This window comes from Microtus oregoni, unplaced genomic scaffold (assembly GCF_018167655.1).
Source record: "Microtus oregoni isolate MIOR12 unplaced genomic scaffold, Mior012 000018F_ref0000195, whole genome shotgun sequence".
In the NCBI taxonomy this organism is placed as follows: domain Eukaryota; kingdom Metazoa; phylum Chordata; class Mammalia; order Rodentia; family Cricetidae; genus Microtus; species Microtus oregoni.
The window spans coordinates 18071945-18098861 of record NW_024543077.1 but is presented as its reverse complement, the minus strand read 5'-3'; the positions used below and the strand labels follow the sequence as shown (position 1 = coordinate 18098861).

Here is a 26917-nt window from a genome sequence, read left to right as displayed (position 1 = left end):
TTCCCAAACCGTTTTTGACTTTTTTCTTTTTCTTTTGCATTCTTCATATTTCAGTGATATTCATGCATCTGTCAACATGAGTTGGTATAACTTAACAGTATTTCTTAAAACAAGGGAGTAACTAACAAATCCTGGAAGAGACAGCCCAGGCACTAAGCAGGGACAGGAGAAATGTGTCCTTCACACTGAGGTTATGACCTGGACACCCCCCCCCCCAGCCTCCCGTTTTCTAATTTTGAGTGTGTATATGGATTGATGGCATAAACATCACTGCTCAATAGACCCTCTTAGGAAGGTCACTTTTCTCTCATAATCAGAGCAACCATTTATCTAAAGGTTTTGGGGTTATTGCAAAACAAAACAGACAAAAAAACTTTTTTGATGTTTAAATTCATAGGGCTCAGTACTAACTACTTATAATTATGAACACATTGTTATCTGAAATAGAATAAAAATAGTCACTAAGCTTATAAATTGTAGATGTGGGAAAATAATAATTATCATTTGCATAGTCTGCCCAAAATCAAGTTATACGTGTTGATCTTTATGTTAACAAATAGAAATTCCTTAAACAATGTTATTTAATAAGATGCATCAGTTCAACTAAGAGGTTGTAGATAGAGAAAAACAATGACACTTCGTAACTAATGTAGGAAAGGTTGATTTCTAAGAAAAATGAATTCAGTTACAAAGCATTTTTTCTTTTCTTAATTATTTGCAGAAATGTGTATCTAAAATATTTGCATATAGTGTAATAAAAATAAAGAAAAATTCCCATTTGAAAACCTACGGCTTAGTCCAAATAATTACTTTCAGGATCCAAATTGGAAGTAACATAAAAACACTCAAATTTTAAGACAAAATCCATAAAAGAGAAAACAATTAGGAAAAAAAGAAGTTCAATTAAAATTTTTAAGACACTCATCTAGTTGGCTTTCCATGATTTTTCTTAGCAAATGATGAACTGTTGTATTGATGGCAGGAACCTGGGACTCTCCTCACTAAGGCAGGAAGTAGCGCTCCGCTAGGATGTAATAGACTCTGTAGAAAGGATTGATTATGTGTATTCTAGAGATGTTTACAGTGAAGTTGGTAAGAATCCAGTGTGGCCCGGGAGATGAAAGGAGAAGCACCCTAGAACCCCATTCATTAAACTGAAACTGTTCTAACTCCCGGACTGATTCCTTTATTTTTGCTGGAACCTCTATCCATCAAGCGTGGAGCTAGCTTTAGAAATTAGTTTAGTAAGAAAGTTTTCCTTAGTTAGTGTATGGAGAACTAGATAAGGTCACACAAATTAAACTTAAAATACATGCTTTATTTACATTCACTGGGCAATCTTTTTCTGATTTGTAATATATGAGCTGCCTAAATAATCTAGGAGAGGATTTCAGTCAGAAACAGCTAAGTATTTTTAAATAATTTCAATGATATAGGAATCAAAATAATCCAGGGGACATCTGAAAGGGTTTCTGAGGGTTAAAACAGTATCTATAAACAATCATGGTAATTAAACGAACCTGAATTGAAAGGGACTTAGGGAGTATATGCTTTTGCTGAAGACTTACTGACATATACCTGTTTGAAATTCTTAGCCCATCCCTAGCTTTTGACATCTCCACCTATAGCACAAGTGAAACTGGTCATGATTTGGATGCATTCGGTTCTTTGAGGCCACACACTAAATGGCTGCATTGGCTGTGGGCAGAGTTGTCTAGGGTATTTTGTGTCTTTCCAGTTCCCTCAGAAGAGAGAGTGAGACTGTTGCTGTCTTAGCTCATTCAGAATGAGACAAGAGGCTTCAGTCCTGCACCGGCTAAGCAGATGCCCCTGTCTTCCTCCCCTCCTGCTGTGGTGGAGCTAGGCAGTGTCACCACCATCTGTCACAGATGCCTTCCATAGTCTCCCGAGAAGCTCGGCTACTTTTCAACTCTTTCTTCCTCTTGCTAAGTTACGTTCCTTTACACAGTCTACTGTCTGATATAAAATTACTGCTTTGATTCAAACTTCGGTCTCAAATTTTCTTTAAATAATGAAGGTGCAAACTGAACACCAAATTCGAATGAGGTTTTATTTGGACTTAATTATAGAAAGCAATCCAGTCTTTTAAAACTAAGACAAGGTTATAGTCGTCATATATTTCAAATCATGAATAATTTATTCACCACATTTGAAAACAGCCTGCTTTATTTGAGCAAGGAATGTCTAAACAGATCTTCAACATCAATTTTTAAAAGGAAACAGTTATTGCAATTAACATCTCCAGGTAGGGTGATGTTGCGTTGACACTAACTCATCGTCCCATATTTCTCCGAAAACAAGGCTTTATTCGTCCAGCCTGCCTAGACTTCATGATTCTATTTCTGACCTCGGCAGCTAGAATGAGTTGAACTTGTCGCATTTATTAATAATCTCATGTTATAGATTTGATCATGTAGACCATTATCCCTACCTCTCTTTTTCCTGAAGTGATATTTGTATATGTCTGTGTTCATGTGTGTGTCTTGTTTTCTGACTCTGAAATGTTTATTATGCCTTAGACAGTTACCCCAGGGAGATTATGTAAAAAAGCCTGGAGATGGCGACTCTTTTTATAGCGACATTCCTCCCGGAGTCAGCACAAACTCAGCATCTAGTTCTAAGAAGAGGTCTGCCTTTCTGTCGCATTTTCAGATTTCCACCTGTTCCATCACACATTATTCCATTAGTCAGAACATTTCATTATTTTGCAGCAGGTTTGGTTACTTCTTCCTTCTTTCTTGAATGTTAAAATAGTATCCCTTGTTCTTTGATTACTCCACTTCAAAATGCCATATGCTCAGAACCGCTTTGTGTAGAAAAATCAGGCTAAAAAATGGAAAACAAAATGCAAAAACTCTAAATCTGTGTAGAAACCCCTGGGTTTTCCCTGCCATGTTACACATGGCTTAAGAAGCAAAACATAGTATTTGAAAATATTTTTACATGGTGAGCTTTATGTCATGTTTGGTAGTCAAAGAAAAAGGGTACTGTCATGCTTCAATAAAGGCAATTAAGATCATTAGTAATATAAGTGCTGCATTGAATAGTTTTTAACTTTGTGTATTTCAAAGCTAAGCTTGCTGTGAAAACAATGATTGCTTCTCTGTGAATCATCTATTTTAATATTATGATTTTTTCTGGAATGGTTATTTGTAGACTTTATAACTTTTATCTTAGTTGAAGAATTAAGTATAGGTAGCATTACAGTATTATTTATGTCTCAAACTCTAATAATATATTCTTGTTCTAGCATCTTAGGATGTATGACACCTTTAAACATTCAGTTTGATTTATAAGCAGTTTACAGGATGAACTGAGAACTAGAAGAACTAAGCAGGATGTCACAGGGTGGGATTTACCTTCACCTAAAGGGAACTAAGATATCATTGTAGAAAACAGGCTTTAAGTTTCCATGGAGGTTTCAAGGATAGCGACAGAGTTTCAGATGGCCCTCTCATAACACTGAGCACTACCTGTAGACTGAGGAACTCGTTTACCGAGAGGGAACATGGCCTCTTCTGACAGTCTGAGTAGAGTGGATGGTCCTTAGAGCAATCTGCATTGCTGTTCAGACCTTATAGGCACTGAACATGAACCCAGAAACGTTAGTCACTAGGAACTTTCTTAGGCACGTTTCCTTAGATAACAGAACTCAAAGCAAAAGTCGTGCTGGTATTGAGCCTGGAAGCATACAGGGTTACATACACTTTACAGAGTACAGAAATGACTTTTCATTTATTCTTGAGGACTTGTCAGCTGAGAGAGGATGACTGGGGACCTACTAGCATTCTCTGATACAAATATTTGCTTTGTCAAATATAGAATTTTAAATTTAATAACAGTAAAGAGTAGAGAAATCAGTGGGTTCTCAACCATTCATTGGCCTTCCATACAAAGTAAGAGTGACTTTGTGATTAGGAGAGTAGTGTGTATGTTTCCACTGACCAAGTTCTGTTTGCTTTCAGTCAGAGGACTCCCTTGCAAACTCACATTATTAGGAACTAACCAGAGTGATCGTAGGGGAGTGGCTTAAGCTAGCGCTGTCCCTACAGTCTCTGATAAAAAGCTTTCCAATGCTCAGGACTGGCTCCCAGATTTTGGGAAACAGTACACTAGGTTCTGATCAGTCAAAAGCATATCAAATCATTAGGCTCCAGACAAGGTTCGTCACCTTCCTTTCATTATGAAATGTCATAAAAGTTTTATTTTATGGTGTAAGGTAGGTGCATTAATTTTGATTCTTACAGTTAATTCGTTTAGTAATTGCAGGATACAAATAGCGGAAGGGCTCAATGGTGCATGGGCTTTGTGAGAGATATCTCCATGATAAAGATCTGATTCAGTTCAGTCATTGGGCAGTTAACTGGCATACATTATATTCATTGGGGACATATTTATGTGGAAAAATACCAACTCTCCGATGATAATTTCATTAATTTAAATTTGTGTATTACTTTCATAAAGTGAGCCAGGTTCAGTTGGGCACATTTTATGTGATCTCTTAAAAGTCCATGTTCTCATAATATTTGAATGAAAATCATTGCTTTACAATTAAGAAACATCTATGGTGGGACCCCATTATAACCCTGCTGCTGGGGTTATGTGACTGCAATACTTGCTGAATTTGCTCTGTGGTTGCTGTGTTCTGGGGAATGTAAATTGGCTTGCATTATATCCCGCTGCTTTTCCATTTATGACTATTGTAATGGGGTTCCATTGTATTTGACTTTTCTTAAATTGAATGTTGTGTAATTCTGCCTTCTTCATGAAGATGTTCATGTTTTCTTCATTCTTTCATTTCAGATTTTTTTTTATTGATTTGTTTTATTTAGTGCACAGTAATGCTTACAAATTTTGCTTAGTGATTCCAAAACATTTATCTGATTATATTTTTGAACAATATGCAAATGCTTCTGCTTTCAGGTCAAACGGGCTCTCTCATTCCTGGAGTGAAAGGATTCCAGACACAAAACATATTTCAGACATCTGTGAAAACGGCAGACCTCGAAGTAACTCCTGGCAAGGTAGTGACCAGCGTTCAGAATCTAAGATCTGGCTTCTGGGGCCCTGTAAAGATGTATTGTTCCCCATAAGCCGTTCAGCTCTTCTCCCAACAAAGAGCTTTAGAAGAGAGGCCGGCTGTTTGTTTTGTTCTTTGAAATCTCCTTCGTGGGAAATGGTGGCATTGTCACTAAGTAGGCAGGAAGCAATGGAAGGTCATGCAATTCCATGTATTTGGAGGCGATGCTGGTTATAAATTACACCCATTAGAAGTACCATATAATTATACATGAAACAATTATTTGTCTGTATGAAAATTTAGCTTAAATGATCTTTTTTTCAGGTAACCTGGGAGGCAACAAAAAGAAAATCAGAGGCAAAAGATTTAGACCTCGATCTAATTCAACTGAGTAAGTTGTACATTTAATGGGAAAGGCATCCAAAGGCCCTGTGCTATTAGTGGCGACTGTTAACTAAGCAGATAGTCAGAGAACCACCTACCATGCCTCTGGACTGGGTTTTGTCTTTTTAATTCTCTTTGCCCTATAAAAATTAACCTTGGCTTTTCTCTTTTACATAGGCATCTCCGCAACTGTGCCCATACCAATATTCACTGATAGTGGGGGTATCACCCTTGCTGCGGGCTTTTTCCTCCAGTCACCTGCCATTGTGGTGTTTTGGTTTCCTTTGAAAGGAATTACGATAGCTGTCTTTTTTTCTCATCATTGGGTATCCAACCATCTCAAAGGGCCCCCCTTTCTCTCCTCTGGAAGCCCCAGGGCGAATCCTCACTGTATTAAAGTGTGCTGTGCTCACAGTCTGAAACCTCCACTCAGAGGTCTCCATGGCTGCTATCTAAGCATTCTCTCAGACTAATGGGAAGAGCTTCCCTTTTAAGTTTTCCTCCTGGGGATGTCCCAAAGGCCATTTACCTAAACTTGCTCTTTATCTGACTCATTGTCACTAATGCAACATTAACTGCTTTAAATGATAGACATATTTTTTAGTGGGGTTGAAAGTTACCTTTAAAGTCTTTTATTATGAAGTAAGCATCGTGCATTTTTTGGTGGTGTTTCTTTCTTCACTTAAGAAAGTGCAAGCAAAGCGTTGCCCCCACAAACCTTACCCCCTTCATAGGGTAAAGCACACGGTTGGTATTTTTCCCAGCCGACCGTGCCCCAGACATGATTATGATTGCCCTTGCTGTTTCAAGTCCCCTGCATCTCTGCTCACACCCCACTCCGGCTGCAGTTCTGCTCAGGACCTCTGACTACTTTGAACAAAAGAGTCTGAGTAGCAGGTGTCTGTTAACTGCTTGTTAGAAACTTACATTAGCTTCTCCATCATATACCCTGCCTTTTTCAGTCCAGGAATAATAACATTGCCCTGAAATTTGGACCTTCCACCTGAATGGTATTGTCTTGTAAGTGGCTTGTCAACATTTACTAGAGGATCCTTTTACCTTAGAAACAATAGCAGTTTCAAGTGATACCATTGCATGGTCCAGAATGGCATCATAGACTTCCACCATGACTAACTAACCTCCTGGAGTTTATCTTCTGCATTCCCAAGTGCTTGGGTGCTGTAGGGCTCACTGCAGATAAACTCTTCCTGGAATGTTATTTCGTTTGTTTTGCATGAGGCCACCTGGTAAGAGGGCTCCTCAGCTTATCCCGGTTGCTCATAAGATTACGAGTACATTTTGTAACATTTCTTTGGAACTTCCTCTGTGGACTTTTAGTGCTAGAACAGTATTTCTGTGACTAGACTTTGACAGCTCCTAAGGAGACAACAAAAGGTCAGCAGGTACTAAAGCAATGGAGTCAGGACCAGAGAACCTTTGATGTTCACCAATATTCATATAGTGTTTTCTAGGGCAGGCGTTGATTTTAAAAATGTATAAAATTCTATTTATATCACATGATAAAATTGTATTAGGGATAGCCTTTATGAAATCCTGCCTGTGATATAATTAGGTTCTAATATTTACTGTTACAGTATAATAGAAACCTCTCAGTCTTTCTCAGAATTTTCTGAGTTTGGGTGCATGACTCATATGCATTCATTGGAGCCAAGTTTATGAAGCTGACTGTCCATGACCAGAAACTTTCTTGTATGGGAACTGTCTTCCATACATGCATACACATTTACATATTTCTGAAAAATATGAATTTCTGATATATAACATATCAAGAGTTAGGTTAGCAACTTTTTATACTTTCTCTCTAGAAGTCATCCCATTTGGTGATGACATAATACACCATTTGTGTGACTAGACAAGGAGCAGAATGGCCACCAGAAGCACATCCTTTTTTTCTGTAGCAGGAACTGTTTCAGGTCTGTTATTTCACCACCCCCTTAGAACCACATCATCCCAAAGGATGATGAACAGTTTGGGCCTGGATTAAAACATTCACCACCCAGCATGCTCTATCAATTAGAAAACAAAACAAAACACTAACTGTCCTTGTTGGTTCTACTCGTTTCCCACTCAGAGATTTTTGCATCTTCCTTACTGTTGTTCACACTATAAATTTTTTTTGGCTTAGACTTTGTATTATATATTGTGTTTTTACAGGAGGGAGCCCCAAGCTCCTGAGCCTGGGCACTCCCTCGCCCAGACTATCCCATCCCAAGGCATAAGCCCAGGGGGCTCTGCCAGCCCCCAGACAGGGAGTCGGGATCACAGGTCAGTCTCCGCTTGCCCCTTCACTCTGGGCTGCCACGTTAATCCTCCTCAAAGCCCCTTCCTTGGCTGAGAGCAGGGTCATTTGGTCTTTGACAGAGTCCCCATATCTGCTCAGTGGTGCTCCTGACCCAGTCAGCACCCGCTTTCCATCTTGGAGAACACGAAGAGGTTCTCCTAGCCTGTCCAGCGCATTATTTTTTCTTTTTGCATGTTGCACTAACACGCCACGCTAAGTGAGGCCATATAGGCAGGTTTATTGTAGTCGATAAAGGCCCATCGCTCTCGCCACCGTGCCAGGTCCCCACAGCGCTCCAGCACACATCTGAAACCGAGGCGAAGGTCCATCACATGCTGAGCCAAGCTATGTGTTTGGAATTTTTGCGGGTCAGCCATAGCTTTTGACCTTTGAGTTTCAGAGATTGCCAGTGAAAGGACCAAAGGTCTCCCCCAGGAAGTGGCTTCCTGCCTGTGGGACACCGGGTTTGCAGGGTGGCGGTTTCCCTGACAGCGGCTGCATGAGCTTTCCCGATGGTCATCAGCGGTTGCACTTGCTTTTGGATTTTTTCTGGCTGTTTCAAGTCCCAGTGGAAACGTTCACGCGGATTTTCATTGGCTATCTCTGTGAAAAGTGCAAGTTGGCAAAGGTTGTGGCTAAAGGCAAAACTAATGTGAGTTCTTCCTGAATCAGGAGATGTATCGCAGCAGAAATGGTCTTATAAGCATAAAAATCAATAGAACCTTTCTTCCAGGGTGGAATCATAATTTTTGTTTTACAGAATACCTTCTTAATTGCTTAAAATAAGGAAAAAAGCTGTGGAGAAATAGTCTGATTTTTAAATATAACTGGAAATATATTAGTTTTGGTTTAAATATATTTATAAATAACTCAAAAATTAAATATGGAGGAAAGAAATAAATCTTAACTAAAAATTAGTATGTTTTATAATTTCACCAGATTTGTTTTCAAATAAATCTTACAGAAACTGGATCTTGGTTGATGATAGTACCATGGAGCTACTTTTTAGAAGAGAAAGCCTAGTAAAACCTCCAAATTCTCCCAATGCTGAAACTGTCAAATCACTGTTGTTTTATTAGAGCAGATCCTAAGGTGATGTGTTTTTGCTTGGCTCCATAATAAAAATCAAAGGGTCCTGTGGAAAGCAGCCACTATGCCTCCAGTTTTGCTGCCTCTGAGATTTGCAGGGCCGTCCTGGGGCACTGCTGCCAGGCCCATCAGGGAGATGCTAGCATTACTCGTTGGCAGCCCTTCTTTTGGAAAGCAACTTCTGAGGGTTGTTTCCTCATGCAATCATGAGCATTTTAGTCTGGAGTACACAAAGAAGAGGGCGGAACTGTGGGGCTGCAATTAGATCCCTGACCCTAGCTTCAAAATCACGGAGGCCAACTTGGACTGCAGTGAGTGTGCTTGGGGACTCCAGGGTCGGGGCCAGACCCTTTCTGTTCCGTCCAGAAGTCAGCTGGAGAACACCCCTCAGACTCTGTTACAGAGAGTAACACAGTGGGCGTGTAAGAGGCATGTCTTGCCTATAAATAGAACTTGGCTCCTTTAAATTGTCTGAGGTTATATGTGCCTAAATAAAATACCAGATTGGAATTGCAGCCACCCTGAATATTTTCGAAAAGCACCAATACTATTTGAAAACCAAGGAGCCAGCTGAGAAGTGGCTTGGGAAAAAGAAGTGGCTCTTGATGTGGGTTAATGAGCCTTTTGATAAAGGGAGAGTTTCTGACCACCAGTGGAAAACCACTACAAGAGGCTGTCCTCGAGACGTCGTACTACAGCGTAGAGTGCCTTGTGCCTTGTAGCTGACGTTAGCTTCATGCCATTGTGCAGACGGCCTCCTAGTCACCTGGCCAGTGTCGATCCTGGTTTATCTGCTGTAGTCACTTGCATTTGGAGGGTGAAAACTTCGTGGCTAAGCTTGTGCTGTGTATTTTCAGATTTTCTATCTTGTTCTGCTTTCTTGTTCCTTCCATTGCTTTCTGCAGGTATTTAAACCCATGGTTCAAAAGAGACTATAATGTAGCTAAGTGGGTAGAAGATGTGAATAAAAACACTGAAGGACCCTACTTTAGGTATTTTATAAATTCATTTTCTCTTCCTTTCACACTCTCCCAGCACATACACATACTGTAGTGTGACTGGCTCTCTCTCCCTTGTTTCTCCTAATACAAGTTCCTGTAGGCGGAAAGGCCCCTTGTTCATTCGCTGCCTTTTGATGTATTTGGCTTCCTGAGCGAGTCTAGTTCTTCTCTGAATGTTTCAAATGAAGCCATTTGAAAAGGGTTGCCATTCAGTGCATGTCCCTGTCACCTTTTGGAGCTTTTTAGTAGCTTTCTCTTCATTTTATGCTATGTAGTGTTCTATGGGCATGAAACATACCCCCCACTAATAAAGAACCACTATTAACCTCAACAATTTAATTTTCATAATCTAGACGTTCCATAATATATTTTTCCTGCTTACCATTAAGAGTGCACAGTGCATAGAAAAACTCAAAGAAAACTTGCAAAGAAATTAAACTGGAATTTTATTTCAAGCAGAAACAATGATTTGATCGAACTGGAAAACAGCTGAGATATTATTGCTCGTGTGATAGCATGTGGTGAGCTTAGCTTTCTCTTCCCGGAGAGCCATTGGCTGGCATTGGGGCTGTGCTGAGAAGAGTATGCTATAGATCCTCCACAAAGCAGTGGAGGCCTTTCATGTTCAAACACGGAAGCAGATAGAAAACAGCCGACTAACAATAAGAGCCTCACGCATTCTGAAACTATCCCGTCTCCCCAATTCCCTGGAGCGTGTACTACAAACCAGAGGCCATTTCCGAAGCCTCACCATGTCATCTTCCCCCACTCTTTTTAATATAGCTGATTACCTAGAGGTAAATGTCCACTTTATATTAAATTACTTTATGGAAAACTAATGCAAACAGGAAACCGAGCCTCGGTCCCTGCCTCTTCCGATCACTATTGGAGACTTCATGCTCCGTATTGCCATCACATGGGTCAGCACTGAACAGATATGACATGTGCTATGTCTGTTTAACTCTTGGCACCCACACCAGGTGGACTTTCTCTTCCAGTGTACCGTTTAGTTTAGTTGTGTATAGTTTGAGAAAATGATTAGACCTCCCTGCATTTTACTTTGATCCATAGCTTTCGCGTATACCCCAGGGAAAGCATAACTCCTGCCTGCTCACGAAAATACATCCTGCTTTTACAGTCCACCTTCCTCTCCTTCCCTGCCCTCCGCTTGCCCCACACTGCCCCACACTGAACCTCATAAACATATACACTCACATTCAAACACCCCACCTCCACCCGTAGCTCCCACGATGGCCAACAACAAGAAGACAGGTAAGATGGTTTTGATGTTATGTGGAATCTTGGCTCACCTGCAGTCCTATTTTTTTTTTCTTTTTCTGTATCAGGCTTTTGGGCAGATTGTAATTTGTCCCATCCATGGAACCAAAACAGCATGAGTTTGGTCCTACATAGGTTAGGACTTTTATTTCTAAATTGACAGCATTTATACAGAGTAATTTATGAAATGGTACCCTGGAAGAGTCTATGCACCTCCCCTGGGTGAGCTGAGAAGTTGGTGTAACTCAAGAGAGTCCCCATTTCTTAAAGTCAGTCCCCCGAGTCTGCCCAGAAGCTGTCTGACTGCGCACCATTTGGATGGGGAAATGCTTCAGCACCCCTGGTTGCACGAGCCAAGCTTTGAGAGAAATCCAAGAGGGTTTCTTTATCTCATCTTTTAGTCAGAGATGTTAGTACCTACAGCACAAAGTCACATTAGGAATTGATAATGAGAAATCTATATTTTGTTTAAATGATAAAGCTCCTGGACAGTTGTGATCTCGCTGTCTTTTTAGATCAATAAGGCTTGTGCAGGTAAGACTTGGAGGTCAGCTCTGGATCTCAGTGGCCGTGGAAAATAATTGAGATAGGTCCTAGCTTGAGCACCATGATTCTGTTCTACCCTCCAACCAGACCAACCCCTTAGGCCTAAGTGTATTCTTACCTAGGCCTGGGCTTCACCAACCTTGTGCTTGAGCTCTCTTGACAAAGTCCACAGACAAGGACACAGGTCACCTTCTTAATCACACATGTTCCATCCCTCCAGCATGTAGTGGAGATGTAGTAGATGACTGTGCTCCCAGTGTATCCATGCCACTGGAAAAGTGCAGGTGCAATCAGAGGAAAAGCTTCAGATCACCACCCCCAGATCCTGGGAGCAGTTCTGCCCAGGACACTGCCTTTTAAGTCCCCAGGAGGTGTCCGTGCTCTTGAGAGCTGTCCAACTGATCACTCATCTGATCACTCATTTCACCAGATGATCTATGGAAACCACAATAGCTCTGCAAGCAAATTCTAGAAAGTAAGGTGTCAAATGCCCATTGTATATCTGTTTCTCACATCCCAAGAGGTAGGCATTCTTGGCTCCTTTCTGTGCACGGAGGAAACTGGGGTACAAAGACTTATCCAAAGTAGCCCATCTCATAAACATCCGAAACAGAACTGGAGCGTGGCTGTTCGCTGACTCTCAAGACCGTTCCCTCTCCCATCTCTCAGTGATTGCTGTAAGGCTGTAGAGGGTCTGGACGCTCAGTTCCTCACCAAGGACACTTCAATCCTTCTGGAGCAGATTATTATAAAATTAGCATGTGAACACAAGTGTCCCCTTCCGGGATTTACAGACCTGTCTGTAAAGGAGCCCAGAAGTATGATACAGTCCCAAGGTGCACCGCAGTCCATTGGCAGACAAGCATGCCTTCATTACATAACTCTAGGGTGCCCCCATTGTAGTTATTATGGTTTTAAAAACTGTCATAAGGATCGATGGCTAATATTTATCCAGAAATTCATTTTGCTTTGTAACTGAATGAGAGTGGCTGATACTTGGCTAAAGGGAAGCCAGATTAGAATTAAAGGCCTTCCATCAGCAGCTGTGATAGATTGTCAGTTCATTTTCCCTAAGCTAACTGACCTTGCCTTGTTCTCTTCCATTTTGATCCATACCAGAATCCCTTTTCTGTCTTTCTACCACTAAAAATGTCCTGCTTGGCTTCTCACCTTCCCTTTAGGGCCCAAAGTCTGCATTCGCTGGAGTTCTGCTGTGTGAAGTCATGCAAAACCACTTCTGTGGGGGTCTGAAGAACACCTCCTGTTTTGTTTGGTTTTTAACTCACTATTGGTGGTGCCCATGCAAAGATGATTTCAGAACAAGGCCGAGTGCTCAGTCACCTCTCATTGGAATGGTTTTGAATGTTACAGTGTTGATCATTTGAGCCCATGGCCAAGTTAAGGCTGATGTGACTATGACACTGTAAGCTAACAGCTCATGCTACACACACACACACACACACCTGCTGCAGCAAACTAAAATGAGCACTTGGTTCCATGACCTTAAAATAAATAAAATTTATTTGTATATCTGACTACTTTACCCGAACTTTGAATCTTTTAAATTTCATGATGATTTAGCTAAAAAGCTGGATGAGGGTCATTATAGAAGCATCTACATGCAAGTTTCACACCCCTTTTATACATATTGTGTCTGCTTCCTAACAATCATGGTCCTATTTATTCTTAATTTACTTTAAAAACTACTTAGTTTTTAAATTATAAATCTGTGTACCAGGAGCACACTTTCTGCACTATATGAATTCCGTCCCCAGAACCCACACGAAGAAACTAGGAATGGTGCCTTGTGCTTGTAAATCCCAGTTCTGGTTTAATGACCAGGCAGCCTAGCTTAACCCTAGGCCTGTGAGACACAGTCTCAAAAGATAAGGTAGGTTGCACCTGACGAACAATACCAGAGGCTGAAGTACCCTGTGCACATGTACTTGTATATACATGCACATCTTCACAGACACACACAGACAGACACACACATACACACACGCACGCACACTATGCAGAACTGAAGCGATATTAAAGTACTATACTCTTAGTTACTTTCACCTTCCCAGTCCACAGAGTGTCAGCATAAGAGAAGCCTAGTAGCCTTCTGGCTGCCTTCCAGCAGTCCCTGGTAGGGAACCATCCTGAGTAAGTTTTGAACAAACACAGAAGGAACATTAGGAGTTAGGTTTAAAAGTGAATAGAGCCGCTCTTGATTTTTAAAATCAATCAAGAATGTTTACCTGGATCTCAGAGTATATAGGAAAAGGCATTTTTCAAGTGTTAGATTGAATTCAGCATCTTAAAAATGAAAATTAGTTTGAGAGCCATGGAGTCTTGCCCTGCCCGATGTTTGATGGCCGCAGTACCAGGCTGATGCGTCACGGCAGAGGAGGACCTGAGTTGCCATGCAGGGGTCTAACCAGTTCAGTGGTCTTCCATTTGAGCTCCCACAGATAAGCTAGGCACAAACACGTCTCTCCTAGCGTGCTCAGCACAGTCACAAGTATTGCAGCTACAATAGGAAGAGCCAACCTCAGTGTACGGCTGCTGCTTTCCGAGAAACACTGATCTAGGGATGAAGTAGACCGTTTTTGTATGTTCTCATCAGACTTTGTTTGGCTGAAACTCTGCACTCCTTACTGCTTGCATGTCTACTAATTTGTTATTAAAACCCTTGTATTCCCCTTTGCTCTTCACAACTAACACACGGGCCTCTGATGCATGAGTTTTGTGTAGAGTATGACTTAGCAACCGATGAATATATCCGTGGTTATGTTTTAAGATCTTACTTGAGATTATTGTACTTGGAGAAGCATTTTAAGTGGTAAAATAAAGTAGAATGTTAATATGCTGTTTACTTAATTTACTGTGATGAGTTCTTAGAAAATTTCCCCCTTTTCCATGTTACTTTGTTATTGTAAATGAAATTTCATTATTGGCTTTGTAGTTTAAGAGAACGGTTCTGTGTAGTGCCAGCTAGACATTCCATCACTGCTGATGAATTAGGAAGCTAAATTCACAGCATTCCAGAGCGACAGTTGCCTCCCCAGTAGTTAAAGCTCTGCTGTAGACACTCAGTGAAAGTGGCTATCAGGGGCTTGTTCTGAGTCTGCTCTGTAGATATTTGGAGAGTGATACCAGGCATGACATAATATGTATTTCTTATATTCTCGGCATCTCAGGACCCTGTCTCCTGCCAAGTCTCCTTCTTCATCCACTGGGTCTATTGCCTCCAGCAGAAAATACCCGTACCCGATGCCTCCGCTTCCTGATGAGGAGAAGACAGTGAACCGACAGAGTGCCAGGGTACACAGCCATTCCTGCATGCTCTGTCCTTGGTCATTATTCACTGTATTTGAGTTTACTTTTCATCTGCTACCCACCCCCATTTTTGAGACAGAATTTGGTTATGTAGCCCAAGTCGAATTCAAGCTCACGAGAATCCTCGCTCCAGCCTGCTGAGTGCTGGGATTACAGGCACTCCCATTACGTCTGGTTCTAGAAGTGTGTGTGTGTGTGTGTGTGTGTGTGTGTGTGTGTGTGAGTGTGTGTGTGTGTATGTATAATCTATATCTGTCTGTCTGTCTATACCTTTTTTAAGACAGGGTTTCTCCATGTAGTCTTGACCAGCTTGGTCTCAAACTCAGAAAACCACCTGCCTCTGCCTCCTGAAAATTAGAATTAAATGCATGTGCCCCCACTGCCAGGCCCAGTACTGTATACTTATGTCTTTATTTTTCATTATTGTTTTACTCATCTCTGGGTTTGAAAAAAAGGATGTGTTTTGCTTTAAGAAACGTTGAAAAATCTTTTCAATATCCCTGTCATGGAATTCCAAAGACTAAGTTAGTTCCTTCTTCATGTCTAGTTTGATTGCTCAAGTCTCCCACTGCCTTGCTACAACTCAACAGGAGTTTAGAAATAGGAATCTCTGACAGAAACCCAGAGTAGTGTCTTGGTACCAAGGGTAGAATTTAGATACAAAGGGGAAATATTTGAAAAATCTGTAATATTGAAAGAATACTACAAAGGGGTATGGTAAAAATTTAACAGAATTTTCAATTTTTTTTTTAAGTAAACATGGTTTTATGGTAAGGAGAATTAGTCCCAGGCCCTTGATGTCTTGGTAGAAAATGAAATGCTGTAACTCTGTGCCATACTTATGGTCTCCAAAAGCCAAGATTTAACAAGGTTGATTTTTATTATATTTATTTATGTGCACGTGTGTGAAAGGATCTGTGCATTTGAGTGCAGGTTTCATGAAAACCGGAAGAGGACATCATTGGATCCCCTGGACCTAGAGTTGCGGCAATTTTGAGCTGCCTCACATGAGTGCTGGGGACCAAACTCTAGTCCTCTGCAAGAGCAGCATACATTCATAGGCACTGAGCCATCCCTCCTGCCCCCAGAAAGCCAAATTCAAAGCAAGTATGGAGATATTCATCCTGATGATAAAAACAGAATTTACCAGAAACTCTATTTAAACATTAGCTCCCTTGTGCACCTTTGTCAGTATACCCTGCCTCACAGAATTCCCCAGTGCATCCATTCTGTGAAATTTGGCATAAAGTGGAATTTGGAAAGTCAGTCCAGTCCTCAAAGGCTTCAGTGAGATGAGGACCTGGAAAGAATGATCACTGATGTCCAGACTGTCATGGCTAACTGGCTATGAGCCAACATTATGGCCAACATTATGATGTTGCTCTTAGGAGAAAAAAAAGTCAAAAGGTGAAGCACAGGGTTTTGAGAATTTTTGTATCTGAAGGAGTTTCAGAGCCTAAGAGATAGTGAATTAAAATTTTGGGGTCATTTGTATTTTAACTTGACCAACTGGGCGGGGGGGGACCACCAGACAAACAAGCAAACAAACACCACCACCAAACAAAAACACAAAACAAACACAGCTGGTCAGGTCACTGTAAACATAAAGTCTGTAGAAATAAGAAATGACATTTGTTCATTGTGAAAACTACCTCTGTATGTCAGTGCTGGATATAGTATAAGATGAAATTGAAGAATAATTCATGTAAACACTCTTTTTGGGCCATCAGCTCACAGAAAAATGGCACACAGACTTATTATTATTAATTATGGATGCTCAGCCTTAGCTCAGGTGTGTTTCTAACTAGCTCTTATAACTTAACCCACATTCTTCCACATGTTTGTTACCCCATCTCCATTTTGCCCATCCTGCTTATTCCACCTTTGGCTGGCGACCACGCCTCTCTTCTTCCCAGAGTTCTTTCTGTACAGAAGTCCCGCCTACACCTCCTGCTCAGCTGTTGGTCAATTAACTTTTTACAAAAGCAATCACACTGACACATCTTCACACAGTTAAAGGAATATTCCACAACAAACTCAGATTTCCGGGACTAGATTTTCAGGCTTTGTTGCTTGACGTCAGGCGTTTGTGGTATGCTCTATGATAGTCAAGGTGCTGTGGTCCTTTCCTCCCCAGAGCGTTAAGTCTAACACTTCACGTCTCCTCCAGATAAATTGTCTGCATCACTGTTTTGCTCCATCATGCTGGGGGGTGTTCTCTCAGATGTCACCATGGCCAGTGTAGATTATTAAAGATGTTAACATATAAGAACTCATGGAAATGACAGTTCCCAGGAGAAATGGTGTCCCGTGCTCTTCTCGAGGGCTGAGCACTGTGATGGCGAGGACTGTACTCGGAGACAGTGGTATAGAAGTTCTGACTTGGTCTATGTTACATGGTACAGTCATGAGCAATATAGAAGAATCCTGCTGAGTAGGTCGCCCTTGTCTCCTAGATGTCTTGGTGGGGTGTGGAAAACTGCATCAGCGAGCCTGCCGTTACAGCCACACAGGTGTGGGCAATCATGTCTGTTGCTACTGCTGATGTTGTAGTTGTCTTATTTGTTTCTGTTCAGGATAATCATGACTTTTAGTTTTCTTCATTCAATGCTTTTGTTTTTTGTTTATTTGTTTGTTTTTTCCTGCAAGCTCGCTGAGGCCAAAGTCCATCTCCTACCCCAGATCACTGTCTAAGCATTCATACTTTCCTTGTCTGAGACACCCTGTAGTACTCTATTTCCTCTCTACTTCAAAAGAGACTTAGATATGAAAGTTCCCATTGGGTTCCAAATAACAAAGGTTTTTATTTTTTTATTTTTATTTTTTTTTGGTTTTTTCTTTTCTTTTTTTATTTTATTTTATTTATTTATTAAGGATTTCTGCCTCCTCCCCGCAACTGCTTCCCATTTCCCTCCCCCTCCCCCCATCAAGTCCCCCTCCCTCATCTGCTCAAAGAGCAGTCAGGGTTCCCTGACCTGTGGGAAGTCCAAGGACCGCCCACCTCTATCCAGGTCTCATAAGGTGAGCATCCAAACTGCCTAGGCTCCCCCCAAAGCCAGTACGTGCAGTAGGATCAAAAATCAACTGCGATTGTTCTTGAGTTTTCAGTAGTCCTCATTGTCCGCTATATTCAGTGAGTCCGATTTTATCCCATGCTTTTTCAGACCCAGGCCAGCTGGCCTTGGTGAGTTCCCGATAGAACATCCCCATTGTCTCAGTGTGTGGGTGCACCCCTCGTGGTACTGAGTTCCTTGCTCGTGCTCCGTCTCCTTCTGCAAAGGTTTTTAAAAAAACATTTACAACTTATTTCCATTTTCTATATATGAGTACACATATGCATGTGTGTGCATTGTGTGTATTCCTGGTACCTCCAGAGGCTAGAAGAACATGCTGGACCCACTAGAATCGGAGTGATAGACAGTTGTAGACTGTCACGTGGGTGCTGTGAATTGACTGAGTCCTCTTGCGGGGGGGGGGGGGGAGGCAAGTATTCTAAACCACTATACCTCTCCAGCTCCAGAACAGATCTTTTTACTGGCCTGAGGTGGGTAGCTCAAGTGGCTCTGCCATGCCTGTGGAGTGTGCTGTAATTTCTGTTGGAACAAAAATTCCAAAAAAGTTTGGGCAAGCATGTTAAAGTAACCTACCTAGAAAGATACACTTAACTCAGTATGGTACCATGTGACTAAAGCCCTGGATAGGTAGAAGAAGGAGGTTAGGCAACTAAGACAAGCCTCAGATACATAGTGAGTTGGAGGCCAGCCTGGGCTACATGATACTCTGTCTCACAAAATAAGACAGGAAAGAAATATACTAATTGTGTTGTCTCCTTTACTCCCCCCAAACTTACGTGCCGTGAAATATCTCATATATCCTGTTAAAATGGAATTTGGGTGGAAGTCAAATATAACCTAAGCCGCTCTAATAATACTTCATTTGTTTTTGTGTAAAATATTTATATATGAGTCATATAGACTGCACTATATTTCACTGGCAGACCCCCTTCTCTGGTGCCTGTCTGAGCGTGCCAGAGTTGTTTGAGGTCCATGAAGACAATTGATGCACAAAGTAGATCTGACCAGGCTCAGCATGAAGAACCGGTAGTAGAAGCAAGGGAAAGGGAGGATGGGGAAGCACGCATCCTTCCACTCCAGCACGCAGGCTCCTAGAGGACAGTTTGCTCGCAGTCAGTGCTACAGTTGGAAGTGCGTGGCGTGTTCATAGGCCCACAGTAGTGTTTACGGGATGGTGTTGGTATCAATGGAGTCAAACTTCTTAGCCTTGACTGGACATGGGAATTGTCTTTAGAGCTCCAGAGTATTTTAAAGCTAAATCCCACCTGTGGGAGTTTGATTTAGGTGGTGTGGATTTTAAACCTTCTGCATATTAGGACTGAGGAGTTGGCTCAGTTGGTAATGTGTTTGCTGTGCATGCATGAAGACCGTAGTTCAAATTCCCAGTACCCATGTAAAAGGCCGGGTATGGTGGTGCATGTATGTACTCCTAGAGGAGGCAGAGGCAGAGGCAGGAGGAACCCTGGAGCTTGCTGGCCAGCTAGTCTTGCCAAACCCATGAGTTCCAAGTTCAGAGACTTCATCTCAAAAAGTGAAGTGGAGAAACTTGAACAAAGACACTTGACTTTGACCTCTCATCTCTACGTGCACAGGCATGTGTGTGTGTACATCTGTTATGTGTGGACACACATGCATACACACACACACACACACACACACACACACACACACACACACACACACTTTCTCCAGATGTGTTTACAAAGCTGTGATTGAGAAGCACTATTCTGTTGGGAAACTAAAGGGAATAGGCAGCTTAAAAATAATATTTACAAGTTTGCAATTTGAGAGATATAATGTTTATTTGAAATTTTAATGACATGAAATGATGGTTTTTTGGTTTTCATCAAAAGGTGGCAATTGTTAGAATGGTTGGTATTGGAGCCGGGAGATGGCCTAGTGAGCGAGGAATTTGCTGTGGAGGCGTGCAGACCTGAGTTTGGTGCATGTGCCTTTAGAGGCAAGGTGAATTCCAAGAGTTCACTGTCTTAAGGAAATGAGATGGGGATCACTAGGGGAAGATACCCAAAGTCCTTGTCTGGCCTCCTTAGGCCTTTCCATGGCATGTGCACGTTCTCATACATGTGCCCTTCACACACAAAGAAGCAAGGTTAGTAGCAGGTTCAGAGAGAGCTAAAAGTTCGTGTATTTCTTTTATCTGTTTATTAGATGAGAGCATGCACCATCGCTACTGACCTATGGTTGGAAAGTCCGCCTTCTGCTTTCCCAGTGTCTGATTTTGCCTTCCTCTCTCCGCAGCTATGGGAGACGTCCATTTAAGAACAACTGTTTACATGTGTCACATCGAAACTGTTTACTTCAACTTTTATAGGAACCTAGCCACCCAGACTCACTGCAATCTGTCTGCTCTTCAGACGCTTTGAAGGCCCTCTGAGATGTAGAGAAGAGGAAGCCATGGCTCACACCTGGATGGCATTTCCTTTTTGTCATCGGCATAAGGTTTAGCCAAACAGTTAAGAACTCCTGAAATGTCACACTATGACACAGAACCACTTATGGTCTGGTATTGGTATGTTAATGGATAATCTGCATGACAGATATATGTAGAATATCAATAAAATTAACTCACATGACCCAAATGTCGCAGGTTTTCCTGAGGGACCGAAGTGGATTCAGAACTGGGCATTCTGAAACACATCCTCATTGCAAGCAGTAATGCCGTATGCATGAAGCTTCTGTTTATTGTTTTCCATAGACAAGGAAAAACATCCCATAATAGAACTAGCATGCAGGGCTGAGGCATATAGGACTTTTCTGCAGGTTGCAAGACTGTAACGCTTTGAGAGGCCAATACCCATATGCTAACTTTAAACATGTATTTTTATTTTTTTTTACTTTTCATATTTATACTAGCATACAAGGACAACTGTACATATGTAAATATTTTTAAATTTAAAAAGTAACTGTTACATATAAGTGTATTTTGCCAAATGCCTAAAAACAGTCAGTCACGACTCTACCATTGTCCTTCATCCTGTAGTCTTCAGAGTGTCAGTGGACGGTGTTGTGAATATAGCGGTCAATGCTGTAAAAGTATCTTTCTATACCCGGCATTCATCTAAAGCGTGTGACTTCCCTTTCAAGAGCGTACAGTCTGGAGGAGGTTTTGTTGAGTAAGTGATCAAAATGCTCAGATAAACGTCCGGCCTTTGCATCTGGCCGAAGGTGGAGTCCAGATGTGTGGTAGCCGTGCAGCCTCAGGACACGCTGGAGCTGGCAGGTTCTCTCGGAATCTGTCAGCTTGTCTATTCCATGTCTAAGACGCACGGTTCCTGTCACAGTAGCCGTTCTTGCTCAGTACCAGGGCACATCAGCTAATCTTACCTGGAGGCCATGGGATGCCTCCCCTCCAGAAGGTTCTTGCTGAGACGGATTGGATGCACGAAAGACACAGACTACGGAGTGGCTAACTCCCATCTGGCCAATACCTGAGCCCTTTCTGGCCTGAAGTTTGGGTTTCTTAGCAAAATCCTTTCAGCCATTATTACCCGTGGAAGGAGTGATCTGTTTTTACAACTTTAATGCATTTCTCATCACTGGGATGTAAGTCCCAGCAGGCTGTTCTGGCTGACTTTGAAGAAGATGGTGGATAGAAGACTCAACAAGGCATATAAGTTTAAATGAAGTCTAAGGCTACGTAGATGCAGGAGCTGCAAAGATAGCCACCAGCCTGCAGGGAGAAGAGCCACCAGGGGTTTTGATCCTTTAAAAAAATGAGTATTCTATGTGAAATCTTATCATTTAAAATGAAAAGTTAATAACTTTTCTAATACAGTTTTACCACTCAAATTTGATAGCTCAGTCACACGCTCTGCTGTGGAATACACTTCTGACCCCGCCCCCATCCTTACTGCTGTATGTGAGGATGGGGCTCTCAGACCAGACCTCAGAAATATGCTCTACATTTGATTTCTTTCACAAGTGTCCAGGGACACAATTTGTCTCACCTCCGTGTGGATATTCTTAGATGTTCAAACCTAAGGGCCAGATTAGAAGGCAGTGGTATAACTCAGTCCATGTCTTTTGTAATGGTCCACTCTTGAGAAACACTTTGAAGATGTTAGAAAACCAAGTTAATCAGACAAAATTATACAGCAAAAACAGCGTTTATCACGACAGGAAAGGATGGAGTTTGCTGATGGCTCACTAAGACAGCCTCAGACAAAGGCGTGGATGAGTTGAGCAATGTCTCCACTGAACTTCAGGCCAGGACAGAAGGGCAGGCAGATGACCGAGGAAAAGATGTAGCAAATGAAGTGACTTTTGAACAAGATCGCTTCAAGTGTGCACTGAGTGTTTTCTGGCATTGCGTATATAGAAGGCTAGTATAATATAAGGTTTATTTTGGCTACAAGAGAAGAGTTTATACCTTTGAATGAAGATGCCTCGTGTAAATATGCTTTGTATTAGAGTTAGTTACATAAATCCTGGCTTGGGAATTCACAAGTGGCTAGCTAGTGAGCTGGTTCTCTGTCTCCCCACCTGTCTTTCCTCATCAATAATTTTTTTTTCCTGAAGTTATTATTGAAAATTACAATCATTATCACGTGCCTTTTGGGAAAGACGGCTGCTTTCGTTTGTAATCCCCATATGTAATGGGATGAAAAGGATTTTCTTGACTTGCAGAGTGATTTTCGGAATATAAGAGCTTTAATGTTTTCATCAAGGTATCTGTCTGCCATGTTTAAGCATTCTTAGACTTGTTTCTGGAATTAACACGCTTTCATGTTGACGGCTAGCTTCAAGAAGTATGTATCAGTGCACTCGCCAATATTGGTGTTGTAGATCATTCCATCCAACTATGTATGACTTCACTCACTGAGGTAGACAGAGTAGACTCATGGAACCAAGGACAAGCACAATGATTATTCCTTTTTTAAATGACTATTTTGAAGGGGAACTTTGAAGCTCGGTAGTGGTTTGAGTCACACAACTAACACCCACACTTCCCAGTGTGCCGTGGGGCCATTACTCCATGGATAAGGGCAGTAATGTGTTCGTTGGCTGCCGTTTCTCTTTCCAATACTGCAGATAGCCCAAAGGCCTGGGATGTTCTTGTCCATTATCATAAAGGAACGTTTAACTCTTCCCAGTGTGTGTCCAGGGAAGGCCTGCAGTAAAAGAGAATCCTTAAAGAACAGACTGGCCAGACCAACACTTCCTAGCTACTTTCCTTAGATGGGAAACCTTCCTCCAGCAGCAGCCAGATAGAAAATGACCATAGTACGTGCAGTCTGCAGAAAGGGGGAGATGGGCGCTACTTGGACGGGCAGCACACGATTATCAGTGTTCTGCAGTGGCTGAACCATACATCCCAGCCCCTCACTTAGATGCTAAATGAGAAATAACACATCTTTAGGTTCCTTAACAGAAACATTGCCTGGGGTTGAGATGCCTTCTGAGTGCTGTAACCTGGGCGCTTTATTTTGTTATACAGTTTCTTTTCTTCGTGTTTCACACGGCTTTTAAAATACTGTTTGCCCAGAACGTCAGCCCCACATAGAATTTACGTATGAAAGATTGATGGTGTGTCTCAAAGCAGTCACAGTAACGAGAGAATTAAATATTCTCTGTCTTCCCAGGGTGTGGGTGGGAGGCTGCTGTGTGTTCCGGGACAGATCCACATGGCTTCTTCTGTTGTCCTTACGTATCTGCATGATTTCTTCCTGCCCGTTACCCTCTGCCTCTGGAGTTACTTTACCTGTTGTCCTTTGCTGTTTTTTTCATGGTTACCTTTGAGCCAGGGAAAGTATGCCATTTCTCCTCTCTTCTTCCAGGATTTCAGCCAGGTTTATTCATTTATTCATTTCACCCTGCCATTTTCTATGGTCATATAGTTCTATCTTAACCTCAAATTTAGACAGTTCTTTAGATATGCCCCTGTTTTTCAATATAATAATTGCCTATTTAAAGGTAAGATTATTTTTATCTTACTAAAATGTAAAGGGAAAGAAGCCTATCTGGCAGTTGCCGTCTACAGGAGGAGGAGAATAAAGTTCGCAACTGATGGGAATAAGGAGGAGGCAGGACCCCTGACCCCTGTCCGCACAGCCAGATGGCACCACTGTCACCTGCACCCACCATTTCTTCCCCTGAAAATATAGTCAAGATGAATTTTTCATTCTTATTCTACTAGCTTTGTATGAAAAGCTGCCGTTTCTGTGGAAAAGGGCTTCATTTAGCGCTCAAGTACTCACTTTTCTCCTGTAGGGTAGTCAAGACTACTCTGACTTAGATGAAGGGTCTATTCTCTGGGCACCAGAGAGTTAAGACCTGGGGTGAACAACTTCTCCTTTGCTGTACTGTAAAGAATTCAATCGACAGTTGTGAAAATTGGCCGAGGCAGCTGCCCATCTGTCTGTGTGCGCAGCATGCTGTTAAATTGTCCCTGCTGGTCGCCGTTGGCACTTGCTGACAGCGTACGCTCTGTGGGACAGGGTCTTGCAGCTCTCAGAGTTTTCCTACCATGCCTGCAGGTGCAGAACAAAACTGCCCCAGACTTGGAAAGCAGAAGGTAACATTTTCATTCCCATATCGGTCACAGTTATGTCAGTCCTCAACATGTAAGTAGAAAATCAAAACTTAAGACGCCAGTGGCCGTTGTATTCCTGCCCTTCATAGCCATGGCCTTAGAAAACAGTATCATTACTATGGGTTTTGATGGCTGCTTCTAGATCCTTCCTTCTTCCGTAGTTCCCCATTCAGTAGCTGTGCAGGACTTTTCCTCTCGCTAAGAAACGTCCCCTAGCATGCAGGCGAAAGTTGGGAGAAGCACAGGCATGCAGAGGAGGGAGGTTAGCTTCCATTTCCTTTCCACATGCTGCTTTGACTGTGCACCTTGGAAGGTACTACGAAATGGGTCTCAGGGTATAGATCTCAGGAAGGGAATAAGCAACAGGGAGTTTGGGAGATGCTGGGTCCTTTAGCCCCAGCACGAGACCATAGTGCACATCCATTGAAGCAGGCACAAGAGCTCAAGATGGCCACTGGCCATGCTGGCCATACTGGGCGCCAGCAGCAGACTTAGGTGCTTTGCGGTCTTCTGGAGTGTTAGTTCTCTCTGTAGTCTACTGTCCAGTGCAGTGTCCCGGATGCACTGGTCATTGGCCTGCAGCACACTGGGAGGGGCTTTGGAAGTGATAGGGGTGTTGATCACAGGCAGCCATGGGATCAAATCCAAACAAAAATGTATTTTATTCTGTTTGATTTTACAAAAAGGCATACAGTGAGATGAAGCACTCTTATTAAGTTAATGCACACAAGGCCCTCAGGTCTGTTTGTGAGCCAAGGTTAGTCTCCCCTAAATGTATGCAGATGCTTATGTGCATATTCTGCATTCAATTTACACCATTTTGGGACATGATGCGTTCTGATGGTTGAGTTTTAAAATAATGCAAATAGCCCAAATCTTTAAATATAGCGGTGCTACGTTTTATCAGATAACACAATACAGAAAGTGCTGAAATGAATCCTGACACTTAGGAGGAACACAGGAGTTCCTGTTAAATTATACACTTGTATCACTGCCTGATATGAACCCCACTTTTCCTTTTTAATCCAGCACAATGTCAAACTGTGATTCTGTGGCTCCTCTTTTTAATGGGTACAAATAACCCAACACTTTTTTTTAATGGAAAAATTTTTTTTAAACACTAACTGTGAAGTGCTTAGTAAAAGGTTCCTTCAGGATTCAGAGCATTTTTTTTTTTAACTTGTTGGAAGACTTTGCCCTCCAAACTAGCATTTCCAATGACAATCACCAGAAACGGCTCATTTCACCTAATTAAAGCAATTCATGCTAGTGGACATTAGGTCTCTGCCAGGGCTTCCCCCACCACAGCCTCCAAGACAATAGACGCCACCCCATGGGGCACGCTAACAGCATCAGTGTGGTTTACTTCACGGAAGTAGGTACTCAAGTGTATATACTTAGATTCACATCATTTAAGCCTCCTCTCTGCTACTCGGCACGCACGTCAGGTTCTTATGCTATTTGAAAACTCCTGGGTTTTGGCAAACACCAACAGAAATGTAAATGGTGATTGCTGTCCCGAGCAAGCGTGGTTTGTTTTATGGCCGTTCAAGTTAAAAAGTTGTTCTCGTGTTGTAGGTAAACAAATCTTGCTGTTTTTAAAAGGTCACTGTAACTCGAGATTTAACTTCCTGGCACAATTTTATTAGTGTTCACTTCTGAAGCTAATAAGATATCAGAGTTTTCTATGTTACTCTCATTGTGACATCAGTAAAGTGACTTTCAATAAAAGCTTTATGTTATTTTGATGCACAGCTCTTTCATGTTTTTCTTCCTGGCCAGCGTCTCTGAGAAGCTATCAGAAGATTCTGTTCTCATGGTCCCCGAGGAGACAGGAGAAAACTTGGTATTCCATTTGTTGGGCTGTTCCTTTGGTGAGGAAGCAAGGGACTTGCTTCCCGAATGCTCTCCTGTCCTGTGATGCTCAACTCTTGATGGAGAATTGCCTTGAACTACTGATTGCTAAAACCTGCATCCCAGAAACACAATTTATAATGCTTGAGGATGTAACCAAAAGCAAATTCAGAACCAAAACCTAAATAGCACATCTTTGGGTTTATTCAAATGACAGGGCAGCTTAAATATGGGTCATCAACTTGGGGCAGTTTCTTTATTGTTTGTATTAGCTTAGGAAATTATTATTTCTTTAAACTATAATTTCCTTAAAAGATCTTGGTCAGTTTAAACCCAGCCTCCTAGCCCTCCTTGGTCCTTTTCTGGGCAGCCTGGTCCCAGGTTAAAGCAGTGCTTTGTGACATTGCAGATAAAACACTTGAAATGACACCCAGACTTGCCACAGAAGACACAGCGGGCCGCTTCACA

At 41.9% G+C, this 26917-nt stretch overlaps 1 protein-coding gene across 12 annotated transcripts in view; it reads left to right on the top strand.

The window, feature by feature from the left end:
* LOC121458749 (disintegrin and metalloproteinase domain-containing protein 22) overlaps positions 1–26343 on the top strand; it is a 225790-nt gene extending 199447 nt beyond the window's left edge. The window contains exons 27-33 of one of the 12 annotated variants that reach the window (XM_041668073.1): positions 2541–2648; positions 4945–5045; positions 5366–5432; positions 7601–7711; positions 11060–11089; positions 14830–14953; positions 20302–26343. In XM_041668073.1, the coding sequence (XP_041524007.1) occupies positions 2541–2648; positions 4945–5045; positions 5366–5432; positions 7601–7711; positions 11060–11089; positions 14830–14953; positions 20302–20322 (562 nt within the window). In that variant the 3' untranslated portion in view covers positions 20323–26343. Of the gene's footprint in view, positions 1–2540; positions 2736–4944; positions 5046–5365; positions 5433–5602; positions 6698–7600; positions 7712–9721; positions 9809–11059; positions 11090–14829; positions 14954–20301 lie in introns of those variants that run through there. The other 11 variants (XM_041668071.1, XM_041668077.1, XM_041668075.1 and 8 more) reach the window with 11 other exon arrangements.
* Positions 26344–26917: the final 574 nt, after the last annotated feature.